Source organism: Epinephelus lanceolatus, chromosome 9 (assembly GCF_041903045.1).
Source record: "Epinephelus lanceolatus isolate andai-2023 chromosome 9, ASM4190304v1, whole genome shotgun sequence".
Classification (NCBI taxonomy): domain Eukaryota; kingdom Metazoa; phylum Chordata; class Actinopteri; order Perciformes; family Serranidae; genus Epinephelus; species Epinephelus lanceolatus.
In genome coordinates, this window is record NC_135742.1 from 29,144,635 (window position 1) to 29,158,233 (window position 13,599).

A 13,599-nucleotide genomic window follows, 5' to 3' on the forward strand; every position below is an offset into this window, starting at 1 on the left:
CAGGTTGAGATTCATCAGTCTAGCTCGAGCGCACAAGAAGATACTGGTCGAGTGTCCCACAGCAGGCAGGGATTAACTGCTGTCATATTGGCCTTTGCCCTCCAGGGCCTCCTACATTGAGAAAGCATGAGGTATGTGGGGTCAAAATATCTGCTACCTTAAGGCTTTATATATGGTATGGAAATGGCGAAATAGCCACAGTCAATGTTTTCGGACACATGACAACAAATGTCTGAAGGGAACACACTGAATCAAATGGAAAATATATTTCTGTGCAAGTTTCAAATAGAAACAGAGACCGCATTGATCTGAGTAGACAGACTAACTTCACTCGATCAGATGGTCAAGGCAGTGAGATCAGATGAAGAGGCTGCGTGAATACCAGCCAGTGGATATTCAACGCCTGCCTGTGGTGTCTCGAATCCGCAGAAGTATCTGAGGCATGGCCACTGCTAAGTTTAGGGTTTGGGAGCGTGTGAGAGGTCAAACATGAGTCCCCAGTGAGGCAGCAAGAAACTCTCGCCTGACTCCCACATGAGCTCATCGTCAACAAGGGTCAGAGGATGAGCTTATGTGACGAAATCATGTTGGGGTTAGTGTTTCTATTTGCTTAAGAACTTCTAAAGAACTTGCTGATAGATATTAGAGACTCAAATAGTGAACTTTGGACTATTTCAGTGTTGCTCCTCAGCAGAGGAGTATCTAACCACGATTGCTCCATATCTAGCTACACTTTCCAGTTGATGTTTTTGTCAGGTTCAGCAAACAGTGATGGGTCAGTTCTGGGTCCTAATACCTCAACAAAAACAACAACTGCAGAAGGGATCTCTTTAATCTTTCATCAGATGATATCATTGGCATGATCAGCAGCAGCCAGAGCTGTAGCAGCTTAATGCCCCTGGCTGTACCCCTTCTAAGCAGCACAGGGCTACTCTGACCCAGTGAGGTCAACACACAAACACTCGCACATAGAGAAAGTATTGTACTTCTACAACAATGACTTACTTAGAGATAGAACACAACACAGATCCTGCTTTTATAACTTCCAGTCAAAAATGAATGACCTCAGAAACCCTTTATGAAACGTCCACATTTAACTCTGGCAAAGCCACGATCTATGTATTCAAGGCCAGTCTGCAGGCTAAAATTAGACCATGGAGAGAGTGTCCATCTACGGCCCTCGGGCTACCAATGGGGAGAAGGGGACAGGATGGGGGGGACAGGGCCTGAGAAGGTGAAGAGGGCTGAGAACCAGGATAGGAGGATAAAACAGGACATTAAAGGCAAAGCAAATTCCTTAAAAAAAAAAAAAAAAGCTCTGTGTATCCGGGTTTGTGGTGACAGGAAATGTGTCTATTAATGGCAGAGGGTTCAGTGACATCATGTTGTCGCTCCCGGTGGGAAACAGTAATTACACCAGATCATTTCCTGTTTCCCATCGGCCACCTCTCATATGAGGGGAATCCTGTATTCTGTGGGGTTAATTATTTTTTACGCTTTGCATGTGACTAAAGAAAAAGCAATGCAGAAACTGTCTCGCTGGCCTCGTAAGAGCAGAGGGGAAGACGAAATAAAACAGCGCAACGGAGCCAAGAATGCAGACATTCCTTTTATAACGAACTTGTTAAAACCTGAAGAGCAGAAAAGTTCCTTCCTACTGAGCTTGCAAATAACACAATGGCTGCTCTCTCTCCCCTCCTGACACAGCAATTATACGAGCCTGAGGAATGCTGGAATCTCAGGACATGCATGATCTTCTCACTTTTTTTTATTTTCTTTTTAAATGACAGGCTAATCTCCGGAGATGACCGGCGCAGGAAAAGCAGCAGCAAACAATGTGCACTTATGCATATGTTATGAATGTATATATATACAGTATGTGCGTGCGTGTGGGAGGAGCGGCCTTCAGATATATGTTGCCGCAGGGAAAGACAAAAGCAGGAGAAAGCTTTACAGTGCAATAATTGCAAGTCGTGATGATCCAGCAGGACGTTTATGAAAGACCCTGGGGCGAAAAAACATCCACAGCTAGCTGAAATTACAGTTAGACTGTGGGCCGTGCAGCCCAGCCACATACAAAGAATCCCTGTCTCATAACCCACCCAGGCTGAGGAGACATGGGGGGAGGGAGGGTGAGGAGAGAGTGACTGAGTGAGTGAGCAAACAAGCAAAAATATTCATGTGAGATGTTTGAAACGACTTTCTATCCAACTATCTGAAATTCTCACTGTTTATTGCAAAGTACTGCCTCTCTGTAGCCGACCCTGACCTCTGAACTCTCTGTGAAGGTGGAGAAGCGACAAGCAAGTTTTTCCACAGGGCAACATGAGGGCACATCATCTTGTTATTATGCATTCCTACACTTGCAACAGCATCCACAGGAATAAAACTGGAGCACAGACAACTACACGGCTAAACAGAAACGCTTATTATCTACATTCCACCCCTGATTCAATTTTCAGACAAAGTACCGCTTTCCAGTCTATGTCCGAGATGTCATCAAGTGTCCGCATCAAAGGAGGCTCTGTGACAGGAACCAATAAGCTGATTAGACCCGATCAACTTGGTAAAAAGACCTCGTGATAGCTGGTTTGTGACAGTGCATTTCATGTTACAGGCGCTACAAAAGCCTCAGGAGAACCCTTCAGCACAAGTGTCTGTAAAGTTTAATGAGAGTTCCAAAGCCACACCAACAATTACGGAACCATAACGTCAACCAGAAAGAGAACAGAGCAGGGTTCACACAAGCTAAAGCTGGCAGGAGTGTGTGTGTTGTTTCATAGTTGCATATATATCTCTTCTTATGTGATAAAAAGCCAAACACCTGGTGCGCTCCGTGGCACTTGGCACAGGTAGATAAACAAAGCAACACCTCGCACAGGAAAACGATGCCAAGCCGCTCGCAGGTACAACACAGCAGTGAGTGATATCACCTCTCATACAGCCCTTGTATCACACAGCTGAAGGCTTTTTGGACTGGATTTTAGTTGACATACTGAGAAAAAAAAGTCTGGTTTTTACACCTCTTAACAGCTGCAGCACAGACAGCTCATATCTTTTCAGATTATGGGACCAGGATTTCTTTTTTTAATCCTAAAATGAAGTATATTAGAATTTTCCTTTGAAATTCCTGTAACATTTCCAATGGCCATGTGTCTCCTCTTCCTTTCAACTTTGTTCAGATTGGAATAGACACATTCTCCAGCTATTCCCTCTGAAACAGTTAAAGGAACAGATGTGCAGATATCAGCAAAAAGGGAGGTTAGATATTGCATTAATGATAAACACTTGGCATGTTGTATGGAATGACTCCTTTCTCTGTCTTTCTCAGAACACAACACAAGCACACACACACACACACACACACACACACACACACACACACACTCCCCCAGTGGGACTTATGAGGCCCATATGTGCAGCTGTGGACTGTGTGTGAACCCCAGTTTGAAGGGGAGACACAGAGGGAGAGATGGATGGCATGCAGCATTGTTTTCTGTTTGCTGTCAGTGTAAGATTTGCCATCTGTAACGAGGGGGAGACCACACCAGTGTCAACCCGACTTGTTTGTCCCATAGAAAGACTCTGTAAACTTTACAACAGGCAGAGGCACAGCTGCAGACACAGTGATACACTATGCTTAAGAAAAGGGATTTCAGTTCAGTCGTGCGCCTGCTTGTATTCAGGATGGGGTGTCAATCAGTCAAGAAAAAGAAAGTAAAACACTTTGAGACATGATTACACATACCTCTTCCACTGACACACCTCACAGCTTTAAGTAAAAAGTGGAAACAACAGCGCAAATAAGAGCAACAAAAACACGTGCTGATGATGGTCATCTGGAAATTGAAACTTTTACCTGTAAACTGAGCGCAATCTGGCGGATGTACATCATATTGAGGTCCTCCAGTATCCACAGTTTTTCCTCCATGTTTGCGAATTTATCAACTGGCATCCTTTCCACAGATATCCACAAAAATGACTTCTCCTTCAAGTTAAAGATCGGGCACAACGCGCTATCCAGCAGGTACCGGGGAGACAAAGTTCATCATGACAAGTGTTCCGTCCAGTCACTGCGTAAAACAATGCGTAAAAGTTCACCTCCTCATCCAAAACAAGCCTCCGGGAAAGCAAACGTAGGTGGAGTGGATGACAGCATCGGCTGCACTGTAGTAACCCTGACCATAAAAAAATTCCCCCAACCCGTTCACGGCGCGTATTCTTCTTCTTCTTCTTCTCTACTTTTCTCCGGGCAACAAAGATCCTCTCAAACACCCACAGTCAACACCCAGCGGTTGCGGGGAAAGAATGGAGCCTTTTTAAATGCAGTTCTTCTCTTTGTGTCCCTGTGTCCCGATTGTGAATGCCGTCTGTCCTCTGTGTGACAAGAGACCGCTCCACAAAAGGGCATCGCCTCTGCGGGAGTGATCGACACAACTAGTCCACTGTGTGCGCCCTGACGCACCCCAAGTCGGCGCTAAATTAACCCCTACGACGCGTCTCTGGTGATGGTAATGAACTTTAAAAAAAAAAAAAAAAAACACATCAAAGATGAAGGGGAAAAGAGTGAGAGATTACTGTAGCAGCCTCTACGCCCCTTTACACAAACAAATAGCAAATACCACACCACCACACATGCATAGCGGGGTGGGGAGCTTTGTTCTTTTTTACTGGCTTGATAATAAATGGAGAAAATATAACCGTGTCAGCTGGTGCTCGTCATGAGGGGAGGCAGCAAAATGAACACCCAGAGATGTTATCTAGCACTTAAGAAAAAGTGTGATACAGTAAAACAAGGGAGATGATGAAATTATATTACTCCATCTTTAACCTCTTGTTGAAATATTGATTCGTTTTTAAAAACAAAATTTGTGCTGCCGCTGTTTAAAAATGTATCAACTGAAAGCACAGATATTTTAGGAGGAAAATATCTGTCTTAGTGGGTCACAGGGTCACAAACATTTGGCCAATTCAAATACATATTTCATAGCGCAGGTCCCCAGTGTCACAGATCGTTTCAATCTTTTATAGTTCAACCTTTAAAATATTAATTTAAGCCTCTCCTACAATTCTCACCATATCCAGCAAAAATAATGGCTCCAAAAAGACGCGTCAACTTCTTATTCACTATTAGGTGAAGTTAAATGTTACATAAATGCAAGAAACTTGTTTTTAAAGGAAGAAATGCGTCCCTGCTTTGTTAAACAAACATTTAAAGTGATGCCAAAGCAAGGATGGTCTCCTTTCCCATCACTACAGCTGTGTGGTGGCAGCTTCCTCTGTTCTCCAAACAAGTGAATTTTAAAGTTTACTCCATGTGACTCCCAGTCATAAACCCTGCTGCTGGTTCCGCTACTGTCCTCTGGGAAAACAGCCAATGTGCCTTCGCTCCTCAGAACAGAAACGCCAAGCACTGCAGGAGCAAAGGGATCCAAACATTCATCCTGTTCTCCTCTCCGGCGCGTTAATCCTGGACCTGACACAGCTGTTGTGTGATGTGTGCGTGTGTATCCCTCCTCGTGGCGTGGGTGAGACCACGCCGCGCAAATCCCAACAAGCACCACTCAACAGGAAACCGGCGTCACGTTGCGCACCGCTCACAGAGGCGCATGTAATAAAACACGCACATTCTTTGGTATTAAAACATGGGAGGGGATTTTAAGAGCTCATCCTGAGGAAGAGGATCACTCCTTAGAGGAAAGTTGTAGAAAGTCAAGTAACAGGATGATTGTCTTGATGCAAATCACTTGGGACGTGACTTTCAGGAGTCAGGACCACCCCTCTCCGCACACACATGCCCATATGGCGCTCCATCACTCTGAAGCACGTCCACACTCTTTTACACAGGCAAACACTGAAAACAAAGGAGCTGTAAAAAGCCCTTTCACCTCAGCTGAGACTGGAGGAGAGGAGCCAGGGGTGCCAGTAGCAAGCCGGGTCATTTCCCCTAAGACATGCCTCCACCCTAAAGAGTTTAAATCACACGGCTAATCTGTAGCAGACACCAAGGCACACACAGCAAGAGAAGAGATTTATTGTTTTTGAGGTGGAAAGAAATAGTTGAGGAGAATGTACAGAGGGAGGGTTATGGGTGCTCACAAAACATTCTGGGAGTGTGCGTGTACATGTGTATGCCTTCGATTCACAATTCACTGAGTGTAGATTCATATCCAGTTGATCCCCTCTGAAAGTCGACCCGGCATGCTGCTGAACTGGAAAAATATTCACCTAACAAGAACTCAAACACCTTGAACACTATGCCGGATTGTGTGAAAACAGGCCTTTAATGACATGATAGTTTTTCCTCACAGCTGCTCTCACCTCTACATTGATACATGTGGGTGTTTTTTTGAAAAATGAATAAGCAACAGGAGCAACAATGTGTTATTCCAGAGCCACTTAATCCATTTAGTCTTTCTTTTAGTCTCTCTTTTACACCAGCGGCAGCTCCTTGAAGCAGAACATGTTGCAGGTAAATCTCCCTGCAGTAAAACACAAAGACTGACACATTGTGACAAAAGCCTAGAGGCTGAACAAAAACAGACAGAAAAACAGCTATTATCTCAATGACAGGGCACGCTGGCAGAGAGGCAGGCAGGCGGCTAGCTCAAACACTGAGCATCACTGCGTCTTGGCCTGGAGCCACAGAGGACAAGGCAAACTCAGGTATTCAGAGACACTAGATTAGCTGTTAGTCCAGAGGTCTGACAGCTTTGGGCCTGACTGGGATTTTTGCTATGTTTAATGGTGATTACCTACTGATGGGATGGTGGATTAGCAGCTTGGTCTGACTGTAGCGGGGCCAGATGTGCTAATTGGCTGCCACGAGGGAGGAGTGAAACCAATATATTACACAATCAGTTAATCCAACTCTAACGCTGAGGTTTGATCGAAACAGAGGGAGGATTAGATAAACAGAACACTGACAGGAATCTCTTGTTCTATGAAGAGATTAGAAAATTTGGGTAAAATCCTTTTGCCGAAGCACACACACACACACACACACACACACACACACACACACACACACGCACACACTGACCCTTGCGTAACAGGGTCTGAGAGGGCTGGCCTGCTTTCAAGACAATAGCCGGTACGTTTCTTGTTTCTGAACGGATGTGAGGAGGAATATGGAAAACTTCCTGTCCGTACACCTTATCAGCAAGGGAAAACATGCTGGAGTTGGAGCTGAGGGTTACCTAGCAAAAAGCCAAAAATATATTACAGGCGTGTCTTATGTATAGTCATTGCAATGGAGGTAAGAAAAGGTAGTCATTTTAAGGCAGATTGATATTTGAATCTTTTAAAGCATCACTTCAGGTGGACCGCAATGAAGTGAGCATGAATCCGAAATCCTCTGCATGGAGAATTTGAACTTGTACCCTCTAGAAAGAGATGTAGACTTCCAGTGGCCAGGCCTAACAGGCTGAATAATGCCTTCATTACTCAGACTACCAAACTGTTAAATGCTCACTATGACCCAACTGATGATTAGTAGCCCATTTAACTACTGGAGGCCGATGATGATTGTTTCCTGTTGTCACTTAATCGTGCATTTTATTATGTTTTTTTGTTCCAGAGTCCGTGTGCCGACATCTTTGTCTTTGTGTTTTACCTGACTAAAGGTAAGTTAAAGTCGAAAGGAAAGGACATTGAGACAAACTGTTTACAATTGTTTAAAATGCGTGTATTAATAAAAGATGACAGCGATGAGAAGAAGATGAAAGTGAAAGACTAAAAACACTGTCTCATTTAAAATGTAAGAAATATTCATGGATCATTTTGTTGGTCACAACTTGGCTCTCACATTTGTTGCTCATCATTTTCGATCAGCTATAACACCTTAGTCACCAAACTGCTTGCCAAGATCTACGAACGCAATAGGGCAAATCTGATGGTGCAAGAAAAACAAGCTTTCAAATGATCAAATGGTAAACAAGCCGACATTTCAGACGTACAATTGAGACCAATTTATGGGAGTTGAACCCAAGAGTGAGTGGAAATGTTTGTAGTAACATTTAGTACTGCACAACTATGCCAAACGTCAAAGTTGAACCGTGGCGTAGGTCTGCAAACTTTCACTGACGAATTCTGTTTACAACCTGTATGATTGGCCTCAGGTTTCTTGTCCCATCTTTTTTTTTTCTTGGATAATGCGTCATTTCCAGATCTCAGCAATTAACTTGGTGAATTGACTGTAATAATTACCATTACCAATAAGAACAAAGGCAAAAGCTATGAAAATACAGCCCTGTCACAGAAAAAAAGTGTTGGCATTGAATGTTCCTGCAAATCACGGATATGTCACATTTGTATGTTTCCTATGTATCATATCAACATTTGCAAAGTGACGTAGTTCAGCATACATGTATGTGATCTGAGTTTGTCATCAGGAGGTGGAGGGGATGGTGGATGGTGTGACATCTAGGTGAGACGACTGCCAAGCTGCAAACAGCGGCAGACCACTATTGGAGACCAGTGGTTCTCAACTGGTCCAAACACAGGGTAAAGATTTCTCTTTGGTCATTAGTTCAAGGTTCACACACTCTAATATATTCAGCATCATACTTGCATTTGGCCATGACATCGAGCTAGTTTGGGGTCTCTGTTAAGTAGCTGTTCGTTAGTCACTCACTCCATAGCAGGAAATGGTACTTCAAAGTAAAAGCTCTGTGCTGAAAATTCACCGTACTTCAGAATAAAGTGTTTTTTTACAAACTTAACACATTTGCACTTGCAGTCCATTCAGAATGAACCCATGACCCACTTAGACCGCGACCCACCAGTTGGGAACCACTGTTCTAGACTAAAGGGAAATTTCGGTTTATTTCAACCTGTCTCCTATCGTCCTAAATTTGTTTCAAGTGACTAGTGACATAAAAATAATAGTTAGCATGTTAGCCGTTAGCCTAGATACAGCCAGGGCGCATTAGTAGCGTCAGACCTGTTAAAACGTAAGTGAATGGGCAACCTTCAGGTGCAAAGTTAGTCCACTAAACAAGCTTTTTTCCACAAAGACCGCCTCATATCGTTAGGATAAATGTCAGAGAACATATAGAAAACGACATGTCAACGTGTTGTCTTACCTTACCAGTGTGGTGCCATGTTTGTTTATCATCTAGCTCTGCTTTCTAAAGCGCGGCAAAAAGTGGGTACTTTTCAAAAGTGGGTACTTTTCCATGAAAGTTCAGGACATTTGCATGCCTAAACATAACCACTGTCAACTTCAAAACATAAAATTGAAAACTGAAATGTATCAAAATGTAAAGTTGAATACGGATCTGCTACATATGAATTGTACAAGTGTAACACACCTGTGGTTTGCAGATGTCAACATTTATTCTGGTGATTGGGATGGAAAATAAGACCCTAGTTGTGATAAATCCTAATTATCCTTTAATATCACCAGACACCATATGTGCCAGTATAAAGAGTATACCCAAAGTTCACACAGGCAGTGTACAAAAGCCAAAAAAGAGCCCTGAGGAGATCCACATGACACACTGAAGAGTACAAAGAAAACAAACACACAGATGATTATCATACAAATGTCATCTTTATCTTCTAATCAGCACTATCTTATAGCCCCAGATAGCAACGCCACCTTTTATCTTCCCAACTGTAGAGTCTGTGCTAAAGGTTAAAAGCTGTCTTTAGTCTAACTCACAGTGTGGTGGCAGAACAGGGCAGGGAAACAGGAGAGGGCCCCTGGCCAGCCGGGCCCCAAACCACAACAAAGAGCTCTGACTATCATCTAGACCCAATCTGAAAACTGAACCCCACCCACACCACGGCTCCCACTCGCCTTCTGAGACATACAGACGCAAGCCTACACTTACACACACAAATACACACCCTGACATAAACAGACATAAACAAACACTCTGAGAGCCATGTGAACATCATACACACACACACACACATAAAAGAAACTGTGGCAGAAGTGTCTTAAAATACAAGACAATCCAGGTTTGTCTGACTGATTACAGCCTGCCAAGCAAACGTCCTCCCTATTGTTTCACACAAAGGGCAAAGAAGTAAAATAAGACTTATTGCAAAGCTTTCTCTCAGTACACTCTCAGACATTTGATTGCACAAGGACAGTGAGGGAATAAGAGGCATTTTTCAACAGATTTATAGCCACACACTCTGCCAAACCACCAGGTTACAAATCTGTTCCCGTAAAACGTGCGTCACAACAGCCTCGACAGATTTGAATATCACAGGATTTCAGTTACTCGGCTGTGTTACAGCAGACACCGGGTCACATCTGTTTGACTTGATGACAGTAGCGTGTGACGAGCTGTGAAACCAGACGTATCATGGAGAAATTCCCCCTGGAGGTCAGTTCTCAGTTATAGAGCATGAAAAACCTGTGCTGACAGCTACGCAGTCATAACTCAGACACAGAGACGAAGTAATGACACTGTAAATCTCAATGACGCTGTACCTTGTTATTAGGTGTATCAGTTTCAGTCTGTAATGTCTGAGTGATCTAACTTCTTCTTTAAGATTAGATACAGGGGATGTTATCACGATGCATGTCGTAAAGAACGCTCAGCTCTATACCTGCGATCAAGCTTTGAGTAATATTGCAAATGAAATGTCAGGAATGGACCCACAAATCATGCAAATGGTGTTCTTCTCCTACAGGAAATCCCATATTGAGGAAAAGGATGTATGCGTCACAGTCTGTGGATTAGCTAAGAAAAGCTGGGGGAGTAGCCTGCCTCATCACACACTGTAATAACAGAACAGGGAGTCTTTTTAGCACCTGATTTGAGGGACCATCTTATTTCTCAACATACTAAAGGAAAAACAGCCTCAAGCACTCAGCCATGCACACACATACAGTAGAGACAGTTGTGCAGCATGTCAGGAGTAAGCATATAAAGCAGAGCACACTGTGGCTGCTGCCCAGAATCATTGCTGACTTTCAGGAACGCTACCTCAGCCGGTCACAGGAGACTGCAGCATCCCATCACTCTGAAGGACCGGGTAGCTCAGTGAAAGAAACTTACTTGTTAGGCAATTCATCTCCATTGATTTCTACCCTCAGGAGTGCAGGCAGTGCAATATCAGAGACAGATATGTGTGGATTTAAGAGGATATGTACACGGAGGCTATTCATTTAGTAGTTAATCATGTGAATGCGTTTTCTAAAATTACTGTTAATGACAGTGAGGTGATTATGAAGAGAATATCACATTTGTCAGGGAGAGGTGATAAAGAAGGCACGTCTCGTCTCCTGGGCTGCTGCAGGATCTGAAATAGAGCAATGGCTCCCTCTGCAGGGCAGAAAGAGCATCACAGCGAGATGTGCCACCATATTAAACACAATTTAATAAACAGGGAATTTACAGTTATTTGCTGGTTATTATTAAAGGTATACTATGCAGAATTGTCGGTTACTGTTTGCAAATACTCTTGCCAGCAAAAATGATGGTAAAGCCAACTCCAGATTCATTCTTGTTTGGGGTTTCGCCTCGCTATATTTGCTTTTTTTTCTGTGCCTCTTTGATTACAGCTACTTCCAGTCTGGCATCTGGTTGCTACGTTTTTATATAGCCCTAACCTCACCTGAACGCTGTGGGGGTACATTCCCATAAAGGTCCTGAACACAGAAAATAGAAAGAGAAAATAAGAACAGGCAGAGGGCAGAGTCTCTGCAGAAAAACACACTGCCACACACTTATAGTGAGTCATAAGTGATGACTGAGAAGGATTATTCTGTGTGAGAAAATCCTGCATAGAAGATCTTCAATGATAGTAACAATAATAGTAACAGCAATGACACATTAAGTTGAGGTTTGTGTCCATAATAAAGAGAAGAGACTGAGAAAGAAGCTAATGAACTATTTTCCTGCCCAAGTTAAACCAGACATGACGAAGATCCACAGACATGACAGGCAGCAGTGAAGAGAAGCACAGACACAAAGAGAGAGAGAACAAAACCATTGTTCCATATATAAAAGTCAGGTTTAAAAAAAATAAGATAAATTCCTCACTTTTATTTGCTGTGACGTCACTTCTGCCAGACCATAATAAATATTTTTAGTTTTTTTTCACAGTGAGACGCTGCTGTTTGTAGTTAAAGTCTGTCTGGGTAAAATCTAAAACAGAAACCACAGATGTAAACATCTGCAGAAACAATACAAGAATGTAAACATCTGCGGAGAAGACATCAGGGAAACCATATCTCAAACTGACAAGCCGAACATCTCTAAAGGTTACTGATTTCTAGTCGGAGAGGAGTGAAGCAAAAAGAACGTCTAATGAGGCATTTGACTGAACAAGGTCAATATAAGAGCGAGTCATTCCGGTTATTGATTTCATTTTTTAAATTAATTGAGATATTTTACCCTTGGTCATTTTTTTTATGAACCCATCAACATGTGGAGCTCATGTTCAGGTTTGAATTAAATTTATAATTGAATTTATGTCTAATAAAAATGTTTATTGGTGGTATTTCAGCTGTCTTGCTTTTAAGAACACCTTTAAAATAGTAATTATCTAAAAAAAAAATAATACATCACCCACATCATCAGCAGCAAATATGACTTTGTCAGCTGGTTTTCTCATCTGGCTGGCACAACTATGGGGAATCCCCCGGTGAGATCTGAGTCTGGAGTACATTTACACATACAGTACAAAGCAACATATGAATACTGTATGCTTGAGTGTGTATATTGTGCCCTATATACTGTATATTTACATGGCTGCTAACTTTGTAGTCAATTAATCCATTTTTTTTCTTTGATTTTAGTTATGTAGTCTATTAAATGGTAGGAAATAGTAAAGAAAAAAGGCTCATCAGATTTGCTCTGTAATTGAATAATCATTTAAACTGTAATTAGGTTATATGTAGGTGTGATATACAGGAACCTGCCACTGCAAACACTGCAACAAAGGTGCATCAAATTTGGTTACTGTGAAATACCCATTTAACTGTGCAGTTTGTAGTGTTGCAAGTTTTGAGAGTGTTTCCAATTCAACACATTAAATATAAATTACAGCTTTTTTAACTAATGCACCTCATTTGAAAACTGATGATTCTTCTTATGCTTCAGTCACATTTTTAAGTGCTGACTGTCACACCTCTTTTAGTGCTGACAAATGGCGCTAACTGGCATTCAAGTGATTGTTATTTCAACATTTACGCCATTTTTTCATAAAAGTTCATTTTGTCTACCCTTTATATTTCATGGTGTGCTCGTAGAGGCATGCACACTTTCATTTATACCTTCAGGATAGGTGATTAAAGGAACACTTCATCTACAAAATTATATTAGTAGATCAATTACTCGCCCTCGTGTTATGTTGAATTATTGAAGAAAACTTTGTTTTTCTCACATGCCTCAACGGTGAACGAAGAATTCAAAAATGGCAAACATTCTTGATGAATTGAACTGGGGGCCGCTTTTAACAACAGCACAGCTATATCAAAACATCCATTTACAAACTCTCACACAACTTGTGCAGTATAATCCAAATCTTGTTTATCCAGTTGTGTGCTCAGTAGTTCCTAAAGTCGTGCATCTGTGCTAAAAGCTAAAACAAGCGCGCATGTGTGAACTCTGCTCAATGAGTGCACGAGTT

At 42.3% G+C, this 13,599-nt stretch overlaps 1 protein-coding gene across 4 annotated transcripts in view; it reads right to left on the reverse strand.

Annotated features, from left to right (window-relative positions):
- rtkna (rhotekin a) overlaps positions 1–13,599 on the reverse strand; it is a 67,089-nt gene that overhangs the window by 41,151 nt on the left and 12,339 nt on the right. Inside the window, exon 1 of one of the 4 annotated variants that reach the window (XM_033619875.2) lies at positions 3,860–4,097. The exons of 2 other annotated variants lie outside the window; for them this stretch is intronic. In XM_033619875.2, coding sequence (XP_033475766.1) covers positions 3,860–3,955 — 96 coding nt within the window. In that variant the 5' untranslated portion in view covers positions 3,956–4,097. Of the gene's footprint in view, positions 1–3,859; positions 4,098–13,599 lie in introns of those variants that run through there. One more of the 4 variants, XM_078170801.1, reaches the window with a different exon arrangement.